The sequence below is a fragment of the Strongylocentrotus purpuratus genome, unplaced genomic scaffold (genome assembly GCF_000002235.5).
Source record: "Strongylocentrotus purpuratus isolate Spur 01 unplaced genomic scaffold, Spur_5.0 spur5_scaffold_12, whole genome shotgun sequence".
NCBI lineage: Eukaryota > Metazoa > Echinodermata > Echinoidea > Camarodonta > Strongylocentrotidae > Strongylocentrotus > Strongylocentrotus purpuratus.
This window is the reverse complement of record NW_022145597.1, coordinates 6,311,652-6,336,107: the sequence shown is the minus strand read 5'-3', so window position 1 is coordinate 6,336,107 and position 24,456 is coordinate 6,311,652. Positions and strand designations below refer to the sequence as shown.

The 24,456-nt window shown below is 36.2% G+C and overlaps 1 protein-coding gene across 3 annotated transcripts in view; it reads right to left on the bottom strand.

Moving 5' to 3' along the window:
* LOC755633 overlaps positions 1 to 24,456 on the bottom strand; it is a 36,411-nt gene that overhangs the window by 9,941 nt on the left and 2,014 nt on the right. For all 3 annotated transcript variants that reach the window (XM_030981696.1, XM_030981695.1, XM_030981694.1), the window contains exons 2-7: positions 15,065 to 15,186; positions 11,362 to 11,475; positions 9,620 to 9,694; positions 8,721 to 8,789; positions 6,278 to 6,425; positions 343 to 600 (exon numbers count right to left, since the gene is read on the bottom strand). In XM_030981696.1, coding sequence (XP_030837556.1) covers positions 343 to 600; positions 6,278 to 6,425; positions 8,721 to 8,789; positions 9,620 to 9,694; positions 11,362 to 11,475; positions 15,065 to 15,186 — 786 coding nt within the window. The remainder of the gene's footprint in view (positions 1 to 342; positions 601 to 6,277; positions 6,426 to 8,720; positions 8,790 to 9,619; positions 9,695 to 11,361; positions 11,476 to 15,064; positions 15,187 to 24,456) is intronic.

The following is a 24,456-nucleotide window of genomic DNA, read 5'->3' as shown; positions in this document are numbered from 1 at the left end:
TTATATAGCGCTCAATACATCGATCCGACGATGTGCATAAGCGCTTTACAGATATATTATAACCCCGGTCATCGGATTCAGGCTAACCCGCACACAATGTATGCACATTTTCCACTCCCTGGGGAGCATTCCAGCCAGTTGCCCTTTTACAAGCGCTCACTTGCTCGTTCAACCACATGAACGTTCGCATCCTATTTTAGCTGTAATATAGGAATCTGCCCTACAGAAAAGTGGCCTTGCCCTAAAAATATATAGGCCACTCAAGGGGTCAGAGGGGTCAGAGGGGTCATAAAGTAACTTGTGAATGTGTTTTTAATGTCTGTGCATATTGTTAATACTCACTGGATGAGTGTCCGCCTAGAGTACCTGTATGGCCGGACCGCAGGGAGGGGGAGTTCCCTGGGATGGTGGGGGGTGCCCCTCTGGGGAGACTCTTGGACTGCTTGGGGCTCTGAGCTACGGGGATGCTCTCAGAGGCGGAATGTAGAACAGAGGATCGCATTCCCAGACCAAAGCATCTCCGCCTGTCGAGGGCGGGCTCCCTCGCCGGAAGCTGCATGTCCAGCGTCTGGAATACCTTCTCTACAGTGCTTATTCCATCTATAGGATATATATCAAAGTTGGTGAAAACATTGCAACAATTAGAGACTAAAACAGAGATAACTGGTAATAATAATAACAACATTTATAATGCGCACATATCCACCCCAAGGGATGCTCAAGACGCCTTAACAAATGTTGGAAATTATTACCTTGGCTTGAGCTGTGCTGCCATTATGGCGCTCTAGCATTTCAAGGAATTAATTTGACACCTCTACTACACCTATGAACATACATGTATGAATTAGCGGTATATTATAAATCATTCCTTTCAATACCCCTCTGTGACTCGGATTGTGTGTTAAGAATGTTGTGTTTATGTAATTGGAAATCTAATGAATCGCATTCCTATTTGTTTTCGCCCACATGGGATAATATTTATATAATATGGACTGGCCTTGAGGGATATAACACATATATTTCCCAAATTAGACTCATATTGCCCCAAGTCAAAGACGAGGGCAATATGGGTATTGTGAGAGCAATATATGTGGTATCTCCCGAAAGTTAAGCCAGTCAATATTGTTATTGTTATCCAAATCAGACATCTAGAGCAAATACATAAATCAACCATGACAATCTCAAAGAATTGAACAACTTGAACTTTGTCAAACCAGCACTGTGCATCCAGTGCTTGATGAAATTTTCGATACATTGCAAACATTATGCAGGCCTCGAATTACATCAAATTTGGGTCAAGGCCACTTTTTTGAGAGGGCACAAATCCACTGAAAGGGGCACAAATCTATCCTAAGGGGCACTAAGGCCAACGTGGAAAGTGCGCGTAAAATCACCTCTCGCCGTTGTTTTCAAGGTGGGGGGGGGGGGGAGGGGTGGGATATGTGCACCCAGGGGCGGATCCAGGAATTCTTCCTTAGGGGGGGGGGGGGGGGGGGGGGGGTAAGAGGACACTTTTTTTTGTTTTTTGGTCTCGAAATTTGAAAATTTGACATTTTGTTCCCTTTGGGGTGGGGGGAGGGGTGGGGGGGGGGGGTTGAGGTCACCTTTTTTAGATCAGCCATTGGCATAATTTTTTGTGTGTGTGTTTCATTTTAAAAAAAAAAAAAGGGGGGGGGGGTTTGCTCCAAAATACAGACATAAAAAAACCGAAGGGGGGGTTAACGCCCCAAACCCCCCCCCCCCCCCTGCGTACGTGCCTGCTCGTCTGAATACAGTTCCCCTCCCTCCGTGCAAAGCGCGGAAGCTTTTACGTTTCATTAAATCATTAGAGAAAGAAGACGATTCGTTGTACCGTTCTCGTCTCTTAATCCTCGTCTAAATTCATCCCCCCCCCCCCTCCCCCGCAAAGCTCGGAAGCTTTTACGTTTCATTAAATCATTAGAGAAAGAAGACGATTCGTTGTCCCGTTTTTTACTCTTAATCCTCGTCTGAATTCAGTTCCCCCCCCCCCATCCGCGCGCGCAAAGCACGAAAGCTTTTACGTTTTATTAAATCATTAGAGAAAGAAGACAATTCGTTGTATCGTTCTCGACTCTTAATCCTTGTCTAAATTCAGTTACCCCACCTCCTGCGCGATCGAAGCGCGGAAGCTTTGACATTTAATTTAATTATTAGAGAAACAAGACGATTCGTTGTACCTTTCTCGATAATAGTCCTCGCCTGCATGAATACAGTTTTCCCCTTCCCGCGCAAAGCGCGGAAGCTTTTATGTTTCATTAAATCATTAGAGAAAGAAGACGATTCGTTGTACCGTTCTCGTCTCTTAATCCTTGTCTGAATTTCTAAAATGTTTTTTGTCTGCTCCTTTTCCTCCATACGTCCTCTTCCTTTTCTCTCCTTTCTTTTTTTTGGCTTTTTTTTGGGGGGCACCCCCACTGCCCCCCCCCCCCCCGGCTACGTGCCCGCGGTCAGATGAACATCTTTTGATACCTTGTTCACCCTTGGAAACTAATGGGTTGAAGGCAAATTACGGTCAGATAAGCATTCAGAGGCCCGCCTCAGGGCCCCTGGTGGAGTCGAGGGTGCGGAAACCCCTGAATTTCAGGGGTTTCAGGTATTTGATTACGGTCAGATGAACATATTTTTATACCTTTTTTGTGACACTGGCAGGATACTGATTGGCGTGAGGTCCAGCGGGCGGAGCCCCAGAAGCCCATGGGTTTAAAGCGTTACATTACCGTCAGATTAGCATCCAGTGGGGTCCAGGGGGCAGAGCCCCCAGAAGCTCTGGGGTTTAAGCATTTGATTACGGTCAGATGAACATGTTTTTATACTTTATTTGTGACACTGGCAGGACACTGATTGGCGTGATGTCCAGCGGGCGGAGCCCCCAGAAAATTGCAGTCAGATGAGTATCAAGAGGCCTGCCAAAGGGCCCTTGGTTGGGTCCCGGGGGCAGAGCCCACGGAAGCTCAGGGGTTTTAGGCGTTTAATTACGATCAGATGAGCAATTTTTGATACCTTATTTTGTTGAGAAACTGGTAGTTAACTATTTTTTCTTTCTTGCTCTCTTTCTTTCTATTTCTCTTTAAAATGCTTTTCAAAAAAAAATTGGGGGGGGGGGAGTTTCCCCCTTTGACGTTTCATTGAATTATTAGAGAAAGAAGATGATTCGTTGTACCGTTCTTGACTCTTTACCCTTTTCTGAATTCCAAGGGAAGCGCGGAAGCTTAGACGTTTTTAATAAATTATTAGGGAAAGAAGACGATTCGTCTCGATCTCGACTACCGGTATTATCCTTTTCTGAACTCAATTCACACCCCTCCCGCGCGATGGGCGGAAGCTATGACGTTTTAATTAAAACGTTTTAATTAAAACGTATGGGAAAGAAGACGATTCTTTGTACCATTATCTCGACTCTTAATCCTTTTCTGATTTAATTCCAGACCCTCCTTCCGAGAAAAATCCAAGTTTTTCACTGATTAAAAACTGTGAAAACGCACCAAAAAAGGTCACAACGCGAAGTAAAGATGTTGTTCCCGATATTGATTGGTTCAAATAAAAAGGATGGATTGAAAAACTAAGCCCGAGTCATTACGGTTTTTGTGCCAAACGTTTCAGTCATTTGGATGAAGACATTCTTTCATATCTCCGTATCGGCAATTAAGTCCCGCCAATTAATTTAGGAGTTCAATAGTGGAAATTAAGTCTCGCCAATAATTATTGTTTTAGATCTCCGTAGGGGCAACAAAGTCTTGCCGATTATCATTGTTTTAGATCTCCGTAGGGGCAACAAAGCCTTGCTGATAATTATTGTTTTTAGAGCTCCGTAGGGGCAACAAAACCTTCCAGTAATTATTGTTTTTAGAGCTCCGGAGGGGCAACAAAACCTTGCCGACTATCATTGTTTTTAGAGCTCCGGAGGGGCAACAAAACCTTGCCGACTATTATTGTTTTTAGAGCTCCGGAGGGGCAACAAAACCTTGCCGATTATTATTGTTTTTAGAGCTCCGGAGGGGCAACAAAACCTTCCGGTAATTATTGTTTTTAGAGCTCCGGAGGGGCAACAAAACCTTGCCGACTATTATTGTTTTTAGCGCTCCGTAGGGGCAACAAAACCTTCCGGTAATTACTGTTTTTAGAGCTCCGGAGGGGCAACAAAACCTTGCCGACTATTATTGTTTTTAGAGCTCCGGAGGGGCAACAAAACCTTGCCGACTATTATTGTTTTTAGAGCTCCGGAGGGGCTACAAAACCTTCCGATAATTATTGTTTTTAGAGCCTCGGAGGGGCAACAAAACCTTGCCGATAAATATTGTTTTTAGAGCTCCGGAGGGGCAACAAAACCTTGCTGACTATTATTGTTTTTAGAGCTCCGGAGGGGCAACAAAACCTTGCCGACTATCATTGTTTTTAGAGCTCCGTAGGGGCAACTAAACCTTCCGATAATTATTGTTTTTAGAGCTCCGGAGGGGCAACAAAACCTTGCCGACTATTGTTTTTAGAGCTCCGGAGGGGCAACAAAACCTTGCCGACTATTATTGTTTTTAGAGCTCCGGAGGGGCAACAAAACCTTGCCGACTATTATTGTTTTTAGAGCTCCGGAGGGGCAACAAAACCTTGCCGACTATCATTGTTTTTAGAGCTCCGGAGGGGCAACAAAACCTTGCCGACTATCATTGTTTTTAGAGCTCCGGAGGGGCAACAAAACCTTCCGATAATTATTGTTTTTAGAGCCTCGGAGGGGCAACAAAACCTTGGCGATAAATATTGTTTTTAGAGCTACGGAGGGGCAACAAAACCTTGCTGACTATTATTGTTTTTAGAGCTTCGGAGGGGCAACAAAACCTTCCGGTAATTATTGTTTTTAGAGCTCCGGAGGGGCAACAAAACCTTGCCGACTATAATTGTTTTTAGAGCTCCGTAGGGGCAACAAAACCTTTCTGTAATTATTGTTTTTAGAGCTCCGGAGGGGCAACAAAACGGCTTCCGATAATTATTGTTTTTAGAGCATCGGAGGGGCAACCAAACCTTACCGACTATCATTGTTTTTAGAGCTCCGGAGGGGCTACAAAACCTTCCGGTAATTATTGTTTTTAGAGCTCCGTAGGGGCAACAAAACCTTCCGATAATTGTTTTTAGAGCCTCGGAGGGGCAACAAAACCTTGCCGACTTATCATTGTTTTTAGAGCTCCGGAGGGGCAACAAAACCTTCCGGTAATTATTATTTTTAGAGCTCCGGAGGGGCAACAAAACCTTCCGATAATTATTGTTTTTAGAGCTACGGAGGGGCAACAAAACCTTCCGGTAATTATTGTTTTTAGAGCTCCGGAGGGGCAACAAAATCTTCCGATAATTATTGTTTTTAGAGCCTCGGTGGGGCAACAAAACCTTGCCGACTTATCATTGTTTTTAGAGCTCCGGAGGGGCAACAAAACCTTCCGGTAATTATTGTCTTTAGAGCTCCGGAGGGGCAACAAAACCTTGCCGACTATTATTGTTTTTAGAGCTCCGGAGGGGCAACAAAACCTTGCCGACTATTATTGTTTTTAGAGCTCCGAAGGGGCAACAAAACCTTGCCGACCATCATTGTTTTTAGAGCTCCGGAGGGGCAACAAAACCTTCCGGTAATTATTGTTTTTAGAGCTCCGGAGGGGCAACAAAACCTTGCCGACTGTCATTGTTTTTAGAGCTCCGGAGGGGCAACAAAACCTTGCCGACTATCATTGTTATTAGAGCTCCGTATGGGCAACAAAATCTTTTTGAACATTACAAGTCGGGTTGGCTTACGATGACTATAATGTCGGCAAAACTTTTGTGGATAAAAATATTGTGGCCGTAAACGGTTTGATTTTGAAAAGGGCATTCCGGCCAGTGAGAGGGGCATGGCGGCAAATTGCCGATTGCCGGTGGGTAATTCGAGCCCTGATTATGCCTTTGGTGAGATTATTACGTCACAATAGAGTGCCCGCAAAGTATATATATTATTACCCGCATCAGACACCTGGGCAGTGGTTTTACAAAATCATATTACACGTGTTGTAATCCTAAAAGACATAATTAAAGACCATATTACCCTCTAATGAAAAGGGCTACGTGTTAAAAAAGCAGTAAATATATGTAAGACTATATTGACAGCGCCGTATTTTGTCATTTTCATTGCGCATCTATTATGTGTACGAGAACCTGCGCACTTTGCGCGCACTCTATTGTGACGTAATAATCACACCAATAGAACAAAGATCTAGAAATCTTCATCAGATTGAAAATAGATTACCTCCTTTGATCTGGTCACCATTGTAGACAGGCTTTGGTGTCATCATGGACGCAACCTCCCGTTTGGCTACAATAACTTGACGAAGCTTGTCTAAGATCTCCAGAGACTTGTCACAGTATGTCAACGATGATTCCTGGAGCAGATTGGCCTACAAGTAAGGAAGAGTATATATAATAAATAAAAGGTGAAGTAAGAAACTTATTTAAATTTGGGGGGTCAGATATTACTTTTGCGATATTTAAAAATGGTATTTAATTGTTGGGCGCATTTCAGTGGCATAGTATCATTTGCTTTAGTACCATCCAAAATCATGATTCTTTTCTCTCCCCTCAGTTTTTTATCCTTCCCTCAATATATATCTCTCAGTAGTCCTTATCCATCCTGGATTATCTTTAATTCAAAGCAAAATAAATTGACAGTTTAATCTTATAAATGAGGAAGTATAATGCCTTTTAAAAATCCACATTAAACAGGCTCATAAACATCATTCATTATTTATTTTGAAGGTTGAATCTCATAAATGATGAAGTAAAATGCTTTAAAAAAATTTTTTGAACAGACTCATAGACTTTTTATCTTTTGTTATAAATGAGGAAGTAAAATGTTTTGAAAATCAACATTAAACAGACTCATAAACATCATTCATTATTTATTTTGAAGGTTAAGTCTCATAAATGATGAAGTAAAATGTTTCAAAAAAATCAACATTAAACAGACTCATAGATTTTATTTCTTTTCTTATACATGTAAATGAGGAAGTAAAATGCTTTGAAGAAAAAAAATCAACATAAAAACAGGCTCACAAACATTATTCAATATTTATTTTGAATGTTTCATCTCATAAATGATGAAGTAAAATGTGTTTTTTTAAATTCACATTAAACAGACTCATTGACTTTATTTCTTTTCTTATACATGTAAATGAGGAAGTAAAATGCTTTAAAGAAAAAAAAATCAACATTAAACAGACTCATAAACATCATTCATTATATATTTTGAAGGTTAAATCTCATAAATGATGTAGTAAAATGCTTTTAAAAAACATTAAACAGACTCTAAAACAGCAATAAAACAATGGGTACTCACTCAATTACACATTAAGAGCGAGGGGGAGGGGGGGAGGATCACATGCAACCCCCCTCTCATTACCAAATTTGATAACCCTTTTTGTTATCAAGTCCCTGGCTAATTACATGTACAGGGTACACGTATACAAGAAAAAAATTGATTATATCATTATCTTTTATTTTCTAAATCTACCTGTGACATAACTTTTATTAGTTATCAGACCTTTTCCATGATATTTTCCAGTTCAATGCCCCTTTGATTAATGTTTCTTTCAATTTACCAAAAGAGTCGGTCTTTGGACCTTGCTCTGAGAAATTTGTGAAGTAGTTTAGTTCGCACCCTCTACATTCAGACTGACAATAGAATGAATGACTGGCATACCTGCCAACCTTTCACAGAAAAAATTAGGAATCTCATGAGGCAAAATTAAGAACACAGTCTATTTCACATGCTTTTCACACAGAATGTTTCAACAAAAAAAGGGATTTAGGGTTCATAACAATAGTTTGAATGCCAAAAAAAGGAATTATACCTCCAAAATAGAAATGGTTGGCTGCTATGTACCAGAAGGCTTTAGAAGCTGATTTATAATTTCATAAAAAAATTGACTTTGGATACCTACATGTACATGTAGAGAGTCAAAAATGTATTCATGTACATTCTAAGATACTGGGGGTCTACGATATCACAAAATCATTCAAAATCGGTATGAAGTATAAATTATTCTTGTAAAAATTAATACATGTACATGTAGGTATATACAAACCTTAGTCAAAATATAATAGTCTTAAACTAGCCAAGTTAATAGTCGGGGGAAAAACAGCACAGAAAATGTGTTTTTTGACTATTTTCAACTCTGAATATATTTTTCATCTATATTTTGTTCTAAATCTACCTGTATTTGTCCATTTTCCATCTTTTTCCTCAAGGAAGTAGAAGAAAAATAGTCTACTTTCCTAAGAAATACCATAAAGATACAACATTTTTGCTTGTGACAAGCATTCAGGGATGGTTTGTAATGCACTGGATTAGACTAAAATCAAGGACTCAAGGGGCACAATTGCACAAAAAAAAGAAATTGTATGAAGCATTTACACTAAATGTATACCGGTACACAAAAATACACATGCGTACAGTAGGATAGAAAATAGAAATTTAAAAAAAAAGACAAAAAAAAGAATAATGATGAGTTATAGGCAAAAACGAACAGATAAGTTTAAGATGATTTTCATACACTTCTACTGATACTACCATATAGTGAAGACACACACTAAGAGCACACTGAGTAAATTGCATCTATTTTAAAACTAATCGATTTGGCAATCATGGATTTTTTTCCTGATTACATCAAGTAAACTTGTAAATTCTCACTTACCTTATGATCTTCATGTTCTTTTGTTTTTGTGATGAGTACCTTTCCCATCTCAGTGTCTTTACTTTGTGCCTATCAGAGTCAAAACAAAGAAAAAAAAGTAACAATTAATAAATTTAATAAAAGTAAATAAATTATATCAAAAAATAGATAAATAAATAGATAAATAAATGACTAAACAAATAAATACAAATAAATACTAAATGAATACGTAGCTAATTAACTAAATAGCTAAAAAGCTAATTTAATGGATAGCTAAATTAATTACTTAATTATTTTAATCAATACTGCTAACATTTAAATTTCACAGAAGGGACATACATGACATATTCGGAATTCCTTCATAGTTCTACAGAATGTGATGTTGGCTGCAAGAGGGATAAACTGCCTTTAAAGATCAAACATCATTAAAACTGGGGAAATATTCATGTAGGACTCTCAAATAGTCGTTTGTATTAAATATTTTAATGAATACTTAAAACAGTCACATTTGTATAGCACTAAATACTAGGTTTCTAAGCGCTTTACATTGTAAGTACCATCGGATTGGATTCAATGGCAAGACATTGATCTACATTTGCCACTCTCCACCCAGGTGTTAAATGGGTATCCGGTAGGATGCCAAAGCTAATGTGGTTTAATAGATGAGCAAGTGTGCGCTTGTAAAAATGACGCCTGGCTGGAATGCTCCCCATGGAGTGGAAAATGTGCATACATTGTGTTCGGGTAAGCCTGAATCCAATGACCGGGGTAATAATATGATTGCAGGGCCCTCGGGGAGAACAGTATGAATAATGATGAGGCTACCCTGGGTAAACAAGACATATTATTATTATTATTATTATTATTATCCCCAAATGATAGTGCACATGCTCTGCTCCCTGGGGAGTATTCATACTTACCAATATTAATTCAGCTTCATAGTTGCTAAGTTTCACTTTGTCAGCGCCTTTTTTTGATTTCTTAGCACTCTCAATCTGCAAGTAAGAATGTGGAGTGATTTTAAAGGGATAGTCGAGTTCTGTTGCAGAGGGCGCTACACAAAATAATTTTTGTGTGAGATAAAGAAAAACTGAGTGTCAAATTTGAAAGAACATACAATTTAAATGAAAAAATCATCTTTGTTTGATCAAAATTGGTTCAGAGACGGCTGAAATATCCATAAATATAACGATGGCTTTTTTGTTGGCTTTTTTGTGTTGGTTATATTAAGCCCAACCAGCTGGCCCATGTATTGTTATTATTAGTTAATTAATTAGCTAACGGTCACCAAATTTTTTGAAAGTGGAGCTAAATTGGTATGATCGTATTGGCTAAATTTCACACATTTTGGGGTCTAAAATTACCTTCATAGCAATTTTAGGTCCTCAAAGGGTACTAGAAATGTTATAGATAAGAATAAGAGCAATAACCATGCACTTTGAAGGCGATTGCGGTCTTAAAACAGAACTCAACTATCCCTTTAATCATAATTAGTTCCAAAGCAATACAAGGTATTATCAATGTTATGTTAACCCTAGATATGCAATGAAAGTCAAGTTTGAAAAAGGTTATTCCTTTCAAAAATGGTAAATTTATTTATTTTAATGCAAAAGTCATTACATCGCAAATGCCTCATATTTCTCCCTAAATCTATTCCAAGTAAATAAAATGCATTCATCCATTGAATATGACATACATATATACAAAGGTATAACCGTACTTTTTGTTATAAGTCCTTTGAATGGTGAACATTTCTTTGTAGGGGAATTTTTAATCTCATTTGATTTGAAGAGATTCTCTCTTCATTGAAACAAGAATAATTGCTAATTAGCCAATACTTGTTCATTTTAAAAAGCCATTATTTGTTCAGGTGACAATTTAAGGAAAGTTAATCATTCTGTTAAGGAAACCGAAACCAAAGCAAGAGACAATTTTTTTTTTGTATTATTGCAATTAGAGATTGCAATTGAAAGTTACGATTGGCAATTAAATATAACATTTAGCAAAAACAATAACTCTAAAAAATTAACTTCTTTTGAGTACCGGCTTTAAAGTGACTCGGTAACATTGCCTCAGATTCTGAAACAAAATCCTGGATTTAGCTCATGCTGCAATCATAATTATAAACCTCTAGGTCAGTCAGGAAACCCATGACGTTTACAAGCCGATCGCCTGTCTGATTATGAAGATATTTAAGATTGAAAATTGAAATTTCATTTTTCGTTTTCCTAACAGTTTTTATAACACTACAGTCTATTGGGAAAAAAGAGTAAAACTGGTCACTCAAAGATTTTTACTTTGTTGAGGCACTTCATGATCATTTTGAATTGCAATTTTTTAGGGCTTCTGTATTACACCATATCACAGACACTGATAACACGTAGGGCCATGCATCTCAGATTTAACATTGTTTAGCGATGCCTTTAAACTAAACTAAAACAATTACAAAAAGAGAAAAGAAAAGGAAAGAAAGGCACAGAAAAGTCAAGACGAGACAAGACATCAAAAGTCAAGAACAATTTGAAATATTAAAAATTAAGTATTACAAATTTAAATTTTAAAATGTTAACAATGGCAAAATGAATTCAAATCTTGACTTTGCCTTGTATGCGAATGGTCCTACAGATAGGGGAACAAGGAAAATTTGAATGATTTTCTTTACCTGTCTCTTGATTCCTGAGACTTTCTTTGCACTGCTCTCTTTCTCCTTCTGGATTTCATTCAGTTTCTTTCCCTCTAAGTTGATGTCCTTAAATACCTTCCTGTACTCCACACTCTGTAAAGAATAAAAGAACATTTAAATTGAACTGGTAACATTGTTGAAGGCTGATGAAAAAACTGTGTAAAATTTGTATGAGATGTTACTTATTATATCCCTACTTCTGTACTAACGTGTAAAAAATCCTGAAAAAATTCTCAAACCACGAAGATACTTATGGTTTTCTTTGAAGGCGTCAATGTGTAACCCCCTCTAACAGTAAGATATCCCAACACATTTATCAATTTTCCCACCTGTTTTTCCATAAAAAATAAGACATAAAACAGGCTTTTAAAAATCTTTCAACACTTGAATGTTTGGAATGGTATATATATATACATGTAGAGCCAATTCATTGCTTTGTGACAATCTACATTCACATACAATTTAATTAAATTTTAATAGTATATTCGAGAGGATTTAGGAATCGATCAGATCAGTTTTTATTGTTATCATTAATATTTTAATGGTTTCTTTTCACTTACGGGTAAACAGTCAGATTATCTTTCATTGTATATCTAGCATTGAAATGTGACGCATATTACACTTTGCCTTGTGTGTGTTTTTTTAATATAGTAATTATACAGGAAATATGATTTTAAAAAACTTAGCAGTGGCATATACATTTAAAAAAGATCATATTTCTCATGACTAATTGATGTGAATTCAGTGTACTAAAAGAGCTTATACGGACACTCTACTGTATTAATTTACAGGAACTATTCTGGAGGTTTCATTCAGGAAAGATGGGTTTGGGGTAATTGTTTTACAGAGCTATTTTTTGTGGTTCCCAAAAATAATTGTTCCCTGCACGTGGGTATAATTACCAAAATGCATTGATTGATGAGCAGATTATCACAGTCTGATACATTAAGCTCAATCAAAGTTAAAACAATACCACTGTAAAACAAAACACTTCCAGTGCAGCTCCCTTCCATACTTTATAAATCTTCTCAATAAAATGTATTACTACCGGTAATATAAAGTGTATTTTTAGAATTTATATTATGTGTGAATGACTAATGATAGTTTTTATCTTGATTTTCTGAATGTTTCTTGCCATCTCCCCTCATCTATAATAATAAGGATCCCCTTTGTCTGTCTCCCCCTTCATCTCTCTCTCTCTCTCTCTCTCTCTGCCTCTCTCTTTTTGAATTAATCACTCTAACTCTCCCTCTCCTACACCTCTCCATTTCTCTTTCTTTTTTAACAAAAAATTGAATTTGATCAATGAATTTTTATGAAATGTCTATATGTTTGATGTCATATTTTTTGTTATTTGAATTTGAATTGCAATTGTATTGTATCTTTGTGAAATGGATCGCAATTCAGCCGTTGGCTGTGATAATCTGTTTAATAAACCATTTCTATTCATCTCGCTATTTATCATAGTACATGTAAGTGCAGTAACTTCACCGCACACTGCCGGCATAACAGACAACTTACTCGATCATTTAGAAGTTTTAGCCCAAGTAACCAGTTAGTCTAAATCCAAGTTTGTCTAATGCCCATTCATCTACAATACATAAGGTCTAGTAATCATTTTATGATGATTATTATTCCTGATTAAAAGATCATTAGACCATATAGATAGTAGACAAAATGGGCATTAGACAAACTGGGAATAAGACCGACTGGAAATTAGACTAAATGACCAATAGACCGAATGGTTGGTAGACTAACTATAGATTAGACCAAATGAATATTAGACCAAATGACTATTAGCTTAAATGGACACTAGACCTTATTATAATCAGAAGACATGGTAGTTAGACAAAATTTTAATTAGACCATGAGGAGAGTAGACGGGCTGGCTGTAGACCACATGGGAATAGACTGCAGTTTGTAGTTGGGTAGTTATTAGATTATATGTAAATGAATAGACCAAATGACTAATATCCTACATGTAACTGGAGCTAAGACCAAATTAATTTTAGACTAAATGACTATTAGCCTAAATGGTCACTAGACCTTATTATAATCAGAAGAAATGATAATTAGACCATGAGGAGAGTAGACAGTCTGGGTGTAGACCATGTGAGATTAGAACAATTGAGTAGTACAGCAGATGAACTGGTTGTAGACGAAACTGCAAAAGGGACTTTTAGATTTGCGTGGACTGATACGTGTGACGTCCATTCAAAGCAGTGCATTAAAAGGACGTCGATCGTAGCAATCCACATTGTCTTCGTGCGAATCTAAAAGTCCCTAATAAACCGCCTGAAACGACCTACATTCACGGTGCATCATGTGAAGATGGACAAGTAGGGAGTGGTAATCTATTAAATATGACCTTCGAAGGTGTCCCACTGCAGGAACTATTAATATCATTCAACTTTCTGTCTCTTTCATAGGTAGTTCATTGGCACCCAGCTTTGAAAGATTATGTAAAAAGGGATAACATGCCATGGATGTCTTTAAATGTACAAACTAATTTTGTCCTAAATATGTCAATGCAATATATCTCCTTCTTTCTCAAATTCTCTCCCCCACACACGCGCGTGCTCTCTCTCTCTCCCTCTTCATTCTCCCTTTCATCCTCTTTCTCTCTCTTTCTCTCAAACCCTTTTTCTCTCCATCTCATTCTCTGTTTTTCTCTCCATCTCATTCTCTGTTTTTCTCTCCATCTCATTCTCTGTTTCTCTCTCCATTCTTATTCTCTCTATTGTTGTACCCCCATCAGGGACCCCATTTGATTTTCTCTCTCTCTATCCCCCTCCCCTTCTTCTCTTTCTCTTTCTCTCTTTCTCAGTCTCTCTCTCTCTCATTCTCTCTGTCTGTTTACGATTTACTATTAGCTTACAAATATCTGATTTACATTGTGTGTTCTACTAAGTATTTATCTCTCAGTTATTGATTTATTGGTTGAGTATATCACTATGTCAATTTTCAAAGATGACAACAATCTACTTTTAGATTTGCACTTTTAAATCTAAAAGTCCCTATTATGGTATCCAATTTATATAGTGAATCATATATTAGATGTTTATGTGGTTGATGAATAAATACTCAATAAATGATATAAAAGGATAACAAAAGTATACAATGTCCATAACATATTTATTGACTGTTCAGAATCAGAATAGTGTTGACACTGCTAAAAGTAAGGGGAAGTCCACCCTGATAATCCGTAAATCTCCATTTTCTAATTTTAATTGAGAGCTGATTTGATGAGATAATAATAATAATAATAATAATAATCTTTTTAAGTCCACTCCAAATTTTATTAAACCGAAACAGAAATTCTTTTTGCCCAATTGATCGTGAGCCCGGCAGCCACTGAGCAGCGCCAGATCGACGTTGCTATATCCCTTATTGTCGAACGCCAAACAAGGTGAAAGAAATCTAGTCCATCATCAATAAATAAGAAAATGAAAGTTCATGACATTTTCTGAACAGAGTAATTCAGAGAGGCCCTTGCAAGATACATCACAAATTTACCACTTCAAAACTTCATAACTTTCATATTTTTTATCAGATTCTGCTCTAAATTTCACTGACCTGTTCCTCTCATTTTTCGGCTTCTATTTAAACCAACTTCATATCAGGGTAGACTTCCCCTTTCACAATAGCAATATCTTTATAAACTCCACACTGTTATACTTACATGATCAATACTCTCTTGTGCGAGTGTCTGAATGGCAAGGTCCAGATCTGACCAGCAGGAGTAGAGGTTTGGTATGTTGGCATTGCTTTCAGTATAAGACCATTTTAATAATGCTGTTGAAACTGAAAGACAAACACAAAGAGAGAAACACCTTGGATTAGTTATTGATAATATTCAATATTTAGAATACTTTGGCATGATTTGAGACCTATCAGGGATCTTCCACCAAAAAAAATGTTAAAGGTAAAGACCAGTTTCGAAAACGCCCCCCTCTCAAAAAATGAAATGGAAGCTCTTATTTACCAATCATGTGAAAGAATGTGTTTTGACTAATACAATGTACGTGATACAAATTTTGCCGAGAAACCGCCTACTAATTGATATATTTGGTAAATTATTATATCTATTTGGACTGGATAGATATCGTACACATGTCGTGCACGTGCCGTGTAGTCCCATATACATCTTTCTGTGTACAGTGCTTGTAACTTTACCAAGACTGGGCCAAATTTCTTATCATTTTGATGATTCCAGAACCCTGCAGTCCACACCAAAAATATGCTAGATGATCAACCTTTTCTGATCGATTCCACAACGTTTCTTTCACAATGCAATCGCATGACCATAACTGGTCCTTATCTTTAACCCCCAACACTTTTTTTCTTCATATAACCCAAAGAAGCAAACAATTGAAAAATGTATTGATTCAAAAAGCAAAGTATGCATAATTTTCTCAGTAATTCTTACTCTTATTTTGATTGTTAATTTGCAAAATATTATAATGTTAATGTAAACTATTGGTTATGTTGTTATTTGTGAAATATTGATTATGCTTTTATATTGAAATTATTATATTTTTTGCAGTCAATACTGGAAATACTGAGGTTTTAATATGCATGTTTCTACTTTATACAGTTGTACATAACATAAGATTGCCCAATATTTTTTCAGGATTTTTTTAAAGCTGGACATTTTGTAGTTGGCCTTCCCATCAAAGAGGGCGGAAAGTCTACAAGTTGAACTGAATGGACATGAACCTAGAATGGTAAAGCAAAGAAAAGCAAACATATGCTTCTCATATTTGAGTGAGGTCAACCTATTAGGAACAGGTTTTATTTGTTTTCGAGACTGCTCAATTCTCTGTAAAGACAGGGTTTGTGTTTGATTCAAATAAAACTGTAAAACGCTTCCTGGTTTAAAATTAGATGATCTTGTTTGTAAGGAGGGAAAAGGTCAAACAATCTGGTACAAGGGGAATTCTGTAAATGAATGACTGCTCAGGTACATGTACATGTACAGTTAATGTAAAGTTGTTCTTTTTCCTTGTGTATTCACTATTTATTAGTAATGAAGACTCAAACTCATAGGTTCCTTTCATTAAAAAGAGAAACATTAAAACATCTTTGATGATCCACAGTTGTAATCTATTTTCTTGATGACAGACTTGCTACTTATTAAGCATTTTCAAGAGATATACATACACCAGTTAACTCATGGTTATACTTTCATTCCCCTCTACAAAACCTCTCACTTTTTTGTAATGTATATCATTCATCAAATTCTCAATGCCTTAATGGTTTCGTTGGTGCATTCAAGAGCTCAACAAAAAGATGCTTACATGTATTTTGTATTTCTCCTTGAAACCAAGGCAAGTATGATTACACAGTGCTTCGCCTTTTCAGTCTACAACATGTACATACAGTACGTTTACTTCGGCATTACTTAAGTTTTCCAAGCATCTTACATTATTATTCATTGCAACCAAGGAAGTGTTTCACAAAGACTAAGATCGACTTTAAGTTGGACCTAACTTTAGCAGGCCGTTCATGCCATTGGTTGCTCTCACCATTATGATCTTTAGATAATTTCTTTTCCTTCAATAATGAATTATCAAAAAATGTAAATTCTGAAGATTTGTGACCGTGATTTGTACATCTCTTGAGAGACCAATGCCAGTAAATGGTGAGAGCAAACAGTGGCATGAACATCCTACCATAGTTAATTAAGTCCAACTTAAAGTCGATCTTAGTCTTTGTGAAACACCCCCTGATCTTCAGATTCCTTCTATTTCCTCTTCCACCATCCTTCAAAATACCATTGCCATAATCCTCCTACACATGCTGCACCATAAAAGATCATTATGACATCAGTCTCGTGTTGATTGTTGTCTACATGATGCAAAGGCTTAAATGGAGATCAGGTGATGAGCACATCACCACAAAGAGCCCACTCCATGAATCTTTGTCCCCCTTTTTTTTTATTGTAAAAAAAGGGCTTCCTGGTATTCAAATACAGGATTCTTTCATTTTGGTAGAGTTCACCGTTTGTGAGGTCATCCATAGATAGCTCACATGAAAGGACTAGTCTCCAAGCTCAGACTCGAATGTGACACTTTATCACCATTCCTAAAGACTTGAGCACAGCCTAGACCTGTCAGTTTTTGGCTATGTGAGGAGCGGCTATAAAGTACAGAGCCTTATGTACATGTAGTCTCATATTGCAGACACTGCTACTTACAAGGGGTCTGTGCCTGTAGAGTGTAGACTATGAAAGGACAAACCATGGCAAACCATGACAAACCATGACACTACTTAAACTTTCAGAAATAGTTAAACAAAAAGCAATAGTTCGCTTCGTTTTAAGAACAAAGCGGCTGTATCAAAACAATTAAATTGTTGTTGAGGTTTTTTTTTTTTTTTTTTTTTTTTTTTTTTTTTTCTTCTTATCTTCTCTTTTCCTTTTTCTTGCACCAATAAAGCCCACAATACTTGTAACTAATTTGACCATTTACTTTTTCTAACAATTCGGTGATCACCTCCAACATCACATGCTAGCTGGCACCCCCTCACCTATGCTGAAGTGACCTAGGTTAAAACCGAAAGTCTGCGAAATATACCTCAAAGACTGGTAAGATGGCATTTTGAAAAGGGTGGGGGTAAGTGCGAAGTACACATGTGCATACGTGAGGTGATATTTGAACGCGCACGTGCGCGTAAACACAAGTACATGTATGTACGTTTAGTTTTAGTTTATAGGCGTTTTTCATTCACAACTTGCTAGGCCGTCGTCTCATTCCAAAATTATTAATTTATTGAATTTTCTCTCTAAGAAAAGTTATAGAGTCTAAAAAGAAAAAAAGAGGAAGGAAAGAGGATGGAAAGAGAAAGAATCCTAAAAATAGTCATTTATGACATGAAATTGTACATATATGTATATATATAAATAATTCATAAAATAGTGTGTGGCAAAAATAGTCAACTGTGACTGATTGCCAAACAAAAACAAATCAAGAAGAAGAAGAAATGGCATGGAGCATACATCTACATACGCTGTATATGTACTATTTACATGTACCGGTATTTACATTTTCACAACAGGGGATTTTGTTTTGTTGCCTTTTTTGTTTCCAATGTGCATTCTTCTCTTGACCCAAACAAAATGGTTTAGAAGGTTTGAGTAAACAAAATGGCATGTCTTCACAGCTTCCAACCAGGAGTAGAAGAACACAGTGTATTTTTGCAGGGAGTTTCCCCATGTAGTAGGTCCATGATTTCCCTATCACCTCCCTGGTATTTGTACAGAACTGTCTCAAGAGCTTCAATGTACAACTACATGTACTACTACATGTACAGTAGCTGCATTTACATGCACACTGCAAGCAAAACCTGTTTGTTTTTCTCACATTCTAGAGTTTTGTCTGAAGTTGCAAAGCAAACTACGAAACCCACATTTAAAGTTTGTTTTTTGTTAAACGCTGGCCGAAACCCCACAAGTTTTTGTAGTGTAAATGCTCGCTCTAAAAACACTGGTAAACTATTCCAGCTTTTGGGTCACGTTACTCTCCTCGCCTCCCTGCTAAAGTTCTTACTACAAATACTAGGCCTGTCTACATTAGACTGAAGTTGCAAAATAACCCACTATTTTCAAACTCGGGATATTTTCCTAAAGCTTGAAATTGCGTCTTCACCAGATCAATACATTCATCACTACCTACATAGCTTGGATGGCGCAAAATTAGGAAATAGCAGGCTATTTTGGAAACAAGACCAAGATTCCTCGGAATATTTTCTCAACCAAATAGCCCGCTAATTGGAACTGCGGGTTGATGAAAGACTCAAATTAATTGGCTAATTATAGGCTAGTTAAAATAGCGGGTTATTCTGCAACCTCGGTCTAATGAGGGAAATCAGGGCATGCCTATTTACAGTAGCAGCAAGAAATCTCCCTAAATTAGAAATTCAAACCACGTTTTGACCCTGAGGTGGCATCTGTTGTTTAACCTCTGGCTCTGACCAAAGACAAAGAGATTAATCAATATATCATCATCACCTTTAAAGGATCATCACTAAATCATGTGATATATGAGTGATATCTTCTGTAGTAATACATGTACTACATGTACTGTACATGTAGGGATTTACTATTTAGTAACGATGAAGAATATCAACACTTTTAAGTTGTTTGATTAATTGATGGCTTCATTCCCTCCATCTTTAAAATATAACTTGTATCAATTACAATATATTCATGTAGGGTACATACCGAAGTTTGCACAATGAAAATATGAAAGGCATTACAGTGTAAGTATTGTTGGGAAGACCAGTCCATGTAAGTTTTATATTTCTTTCATGAAGTGATAAACATTAAACAATACATGAAAGTAGTCAATTTTATCAAACTGAATTGATTTTCACTTTGTGTGTACATGAATTTAGGAAAACTTTTATTTCAGAAAACAACCATACCCAAATAAATATCACATACCCAGTGTGATGTAACCACCTGATACTCAACCAATATTTTGCTTTCTTGATTAAATAGTAAATACCGTACACAACTGCATCTATTTGTCCATATGTGAAAATGTTATCATCATTTTAAAAGATTATTTTACAAATATTGATTAGGAAAAACTGTCTTTGAACTTACTAAAGAGAAATAAGACACTTTTAAGGATTGAAAATAATTAAATATTTGTCATCATGTATCATTTGCTGGATACAAGATGTTGCCCTATAGTCTTTTCAAATTACAGGATTCAAGAGTACATGTACATGTATATTTAACAGAGATCTGAACAATTGTTTTCAATTTAAACCTTTTCAATATAAAAAACATTTTCATTTAATCAATAAAAGCAAAGGTTTGGGATAAAGACAATTTCTGTCCTATGCACATGTACTGTACATGTACATGACCAGTTAAAACATATCAAGTATGTTCATTAGAACAAATGGAAGGGACAAAAATGACAGAAGTTAAGTTCTTTAATGTCTTTAGTGAGTAAACTTCCTAATCGAATCAAGTATGGAGGTTCATGAGTAAAACCAAATGTGATGAGTACAATGAAACACCTACATGTACCGGTAATCAAAATTACTTTTCAATTTAAAATCAATGTTGAACACATTGATTTAATTTATTAATGAATACAAGCAGAAGATATAAGATAACAATACTGATCCATGACTAATTGTCATCAGTATCACAGTATCATCATCAATAAATAAAAGAAACTTTGAAAAAAAATCCTTATCTACAGTGTATATACCCTGTACATGTAAGTACAATGTAGGCTTCCTAATTATATTGTGATGTGTTGAAGTAAGAACACTTTTCACACCTTAGGAGGATCATGACTACATGTACACCTAATAATGTGATGAGTAATTGTATAATAAAAAGCCTTTTTAAAGCTAAAGACCAGTTATGGTCATGCAATTGCATAATGAAAGAAACGTTGTGAAATCGATCAGAAAAGGTTGATCATCTACAGTAGCATAGATGTACTGCAAGGTTCTCGAATCATCAAAATTATAAGAAATTTGGCCAAGTCTTCATAAAGTTAGAAGCACTGTACACAGAAAGATGTATATGGGACTACACACACGTGCGCGACACGTGCATTTGTATCTCTCAACAGTATATAGATATACTAATTTACCAAATATATCAATTAGTAGGCAGTTTCCCGTCAAAATTGTTATCGTCATGTAATATTCAAAACATATTCTTTCACATGATTGGTAATAAGAGCTTCCATTTCATTTTTTGAAATTGGGGCGTTTCCAATACTGGTCTTTACCTTTAATGTAAAAAAAATCAATGTAAACAATGATTTTACCCTTTTTTTAAAAGTCATTCCAAGCAAATTATTTGGGTTAAAAGTAATTTCTGACCTTTATCAAAAAATTTCATTACAACAAAAGAAAAAAAAAATCCACCACAACTAAAGTTCTTTATTTTCTTTAGTGAGAAGGCTTCCTAATCCTATTGTAATGTGTTGAATCTAGCGAACTATTCACACCTGTATCGGTTCATGACTAAACTTAACGATGTGATGAGTAACGTCTCACCCTCGTACTAATTGGGAAATGGCAACTTGGCAAGACTGTCCAATACATACATGTATTAAGTTATTAACAGTCTGAACTCTGGACTGTCTCGGGCAATAGGGACAGCGTTTCACAAAACCGTCACTAAAGTGACTCAGTATTTTAAACATTGTTGAAGGTCGATGAAAAAACTGCGTAATATTTTAATGAAACGTTACTTATTATATTCCTTCTACTGTACTAACTTTCCAACATGCAAAATATCCTGAAAGAATTCTCAAACCACAAAGATATTTATGGTTTTCTTTGAAGGTGTCACCGTGCAACACCCTCTAACAGTAAATTCTCTCAACTGTTTTTCCATGAAAATAAAACATAAAACAGGCTTTTAAAAACACTTAAATGTCTGGAATGGTATATAGAGCCAATTCATTGCTTTGTGACGATTTTCATTCACCTAAAATGTAATTAAATTGTAATAATAAAGTTGGGAGAATTAAGGAATCATTCTGATCAGTTTTTCCCAATTTGTATCATTGTTAATGGTCTGTTTTCACTCAAACTTTCAGATATCTTTAATTGTACCTCTAGCATTGAAGTCGCTTCCTTAGCACCATTTTCTCTCATCTGAACAATGTAACCAAGTCCCTTTAAGTTTTCATCAAATTTTCATCAATCTGCTTCTCTGACTTTCGGCGGTATATTTAAAGCAAAATATATTCAAGGTTTGATTGTCCCCGAGTATACATACTTACATTTACATTTAGCATCAGTCAGTTAAACAATTAGACTTTTATGATGTATAAATTATGTTTGAATATATGTCAAATGCAATGCTGATAGTAATTTCCTGAAGAGATTTTCTGGGGACTTGTTATGATGTATGAATTATGTTTGAACATGTCATACATGTCATATGTCAAAGGCAAAGCTGATGGTAATTTCCTGAAGAGATTTTCTGGGGACTTGTTATGATGTATGAATTATGTTTTACATGTCATACATGTCATATGTCAAAGGCAAAGCTGATAGTAATTTCCTGGGGAGATTTACTGGGGACTTTTCATGATGTACGAATTATTTTTCAACATGTCATATTTCAAATGCAATGCTGATAGTAATTTCCTGGGCAGATTTTCTGGGGACCTTTTCATGGTGTATGAATTATGTTTGAACATGTCATATGTCAAAGGCAAAGCTGATAGTAATTTCCTTGGGAGACTTTGTATTCCTTGCCCTTTGTACTTGAATTACATGTATGTAAGGCATTAATCTTCATTACCAACTTACCAAGTCCCTCAGACAGGATTAGAAGCTGCCGGTTACCTGGTTACTTTACTTACAAGCATACACATGACTGTATGGTTTCTCATCAGTCAGGTAAAACAATGGAACAAACAAACAAAACTTACAGCTACACATGTGCTGTACACTGTACTTATACAATGCACATATATGTGTATGTTTACATACATTTCCATGGCAACTAAAGTACAAACAAACACTTTGATCAGCAGAATACTGTCTGTAGACATATTACACTAAGTTTTACCCAATGCTAATAATAGATACTGGATTAAAGATTAACATGCAGTCAAAATAAGCCATTGCCTACATGAGAACTTGATGGTCTCTGTATTAATATAGAAATTAGTTTATCTTAAACATTGATTTAATTTGTATCATATAGGTTAGATTGAACAAAGTTATACAAATTCCCCACTTGGAAAACATTCAAACTTCCAAAGTAAGTAACGATTAATATTATCAATTTTAAAACAATAAAATACAGCCCCACTTTCCCACTTGGCAGTAGGTTTAAAGGCCCACTGCACTACTGGTAGCTACTTGCGCCCTCTATATAACAAACCATGCCTAATCGGTGACCATTGGTCCCCCATGATCCTCTTTTACTTATGTTAACTGAGAGCTGAGTTGATGAGATAACCACCTGTCCAGTGACCTTGTAGAACGGTCTAATCCCTCCTTTAAACTACGGCAGATAAGCTTTAAAGGGAACACACATACACTGTACTGTACCGGTACATTTATGTAAATGTACATTACTGCCAAAATCATTTTTTTCTAATTTCAAGAACCTTGATATCTAAACTTCTTGATTACACTCTGTCTTGAAATACATTATGTAGCTGTATAATGTTTGCAAGAAAATTGTGTTTAAAGGTATAAAGCTGACCTTTTAGGTGGAGTTTACACCTGTTTTAACCACTTCAGATTAGAATATATCCCTTCTTTTCTTTATTTTTAGGCTCTTTGATTAAAAAGGAATTGAAAAGAGTCAAAGCCCACGGAGTCATCAGAGACCACCTAATGAATCATTAAGCTGGTAGTTACTCCCAATCCCCCTGCGGTAGCAGACTGTCTAGAGGGGATCATTCACACAAGAGGTAATGTACATGTATACTCTTAAAGGCATCTGTTAAATTATATGTACATGTATGTTAAATATGAGATGCATGGCCCTACATATACGTGTTATCAGTGTCTGTAATATGGTGTATTAAATATTGAAGCCCTACAAAAATTGTGCTTCAAAATTATCATAAAGTGCCTCAAAAAAATTAAAATCTTTATGTGACCGGTTTACCCATACAGTACTCATTTTCACCAATAGACTGTAATGTTATAAAAACCGTTAGGAGAATGTCATCACTGTGATATAAGTAATTAACAGCTATGTAACAAGTATGTACAATGTACATGTAAATTTCTATATTAAGAGGGAAATGCCGACTTAAATAAATGATAATGATAAAGTAGTTTCATGGGTACTAATTCAATGGAAATTTGTATTAAAATAAGAGCCCCCGTCAGCACTAAAAGAGCCCCCATGAGAAGGCTCACGGGGGTTCTTTTTTTTTGGAAGAGCCCCCATGGACAAAAAATTAATTTGAGCCCTGGAAGAGATAAATTAGACAAATGGTATGTCTAATCTTGAAGCAAGCAGATTAATTAAAGGTAGGCCTACTATGTCCCATTTGCATGCCCAAAAAAGAAAAAGTTAAATTCCAACTGCATTTGAAAGATAATACTAAT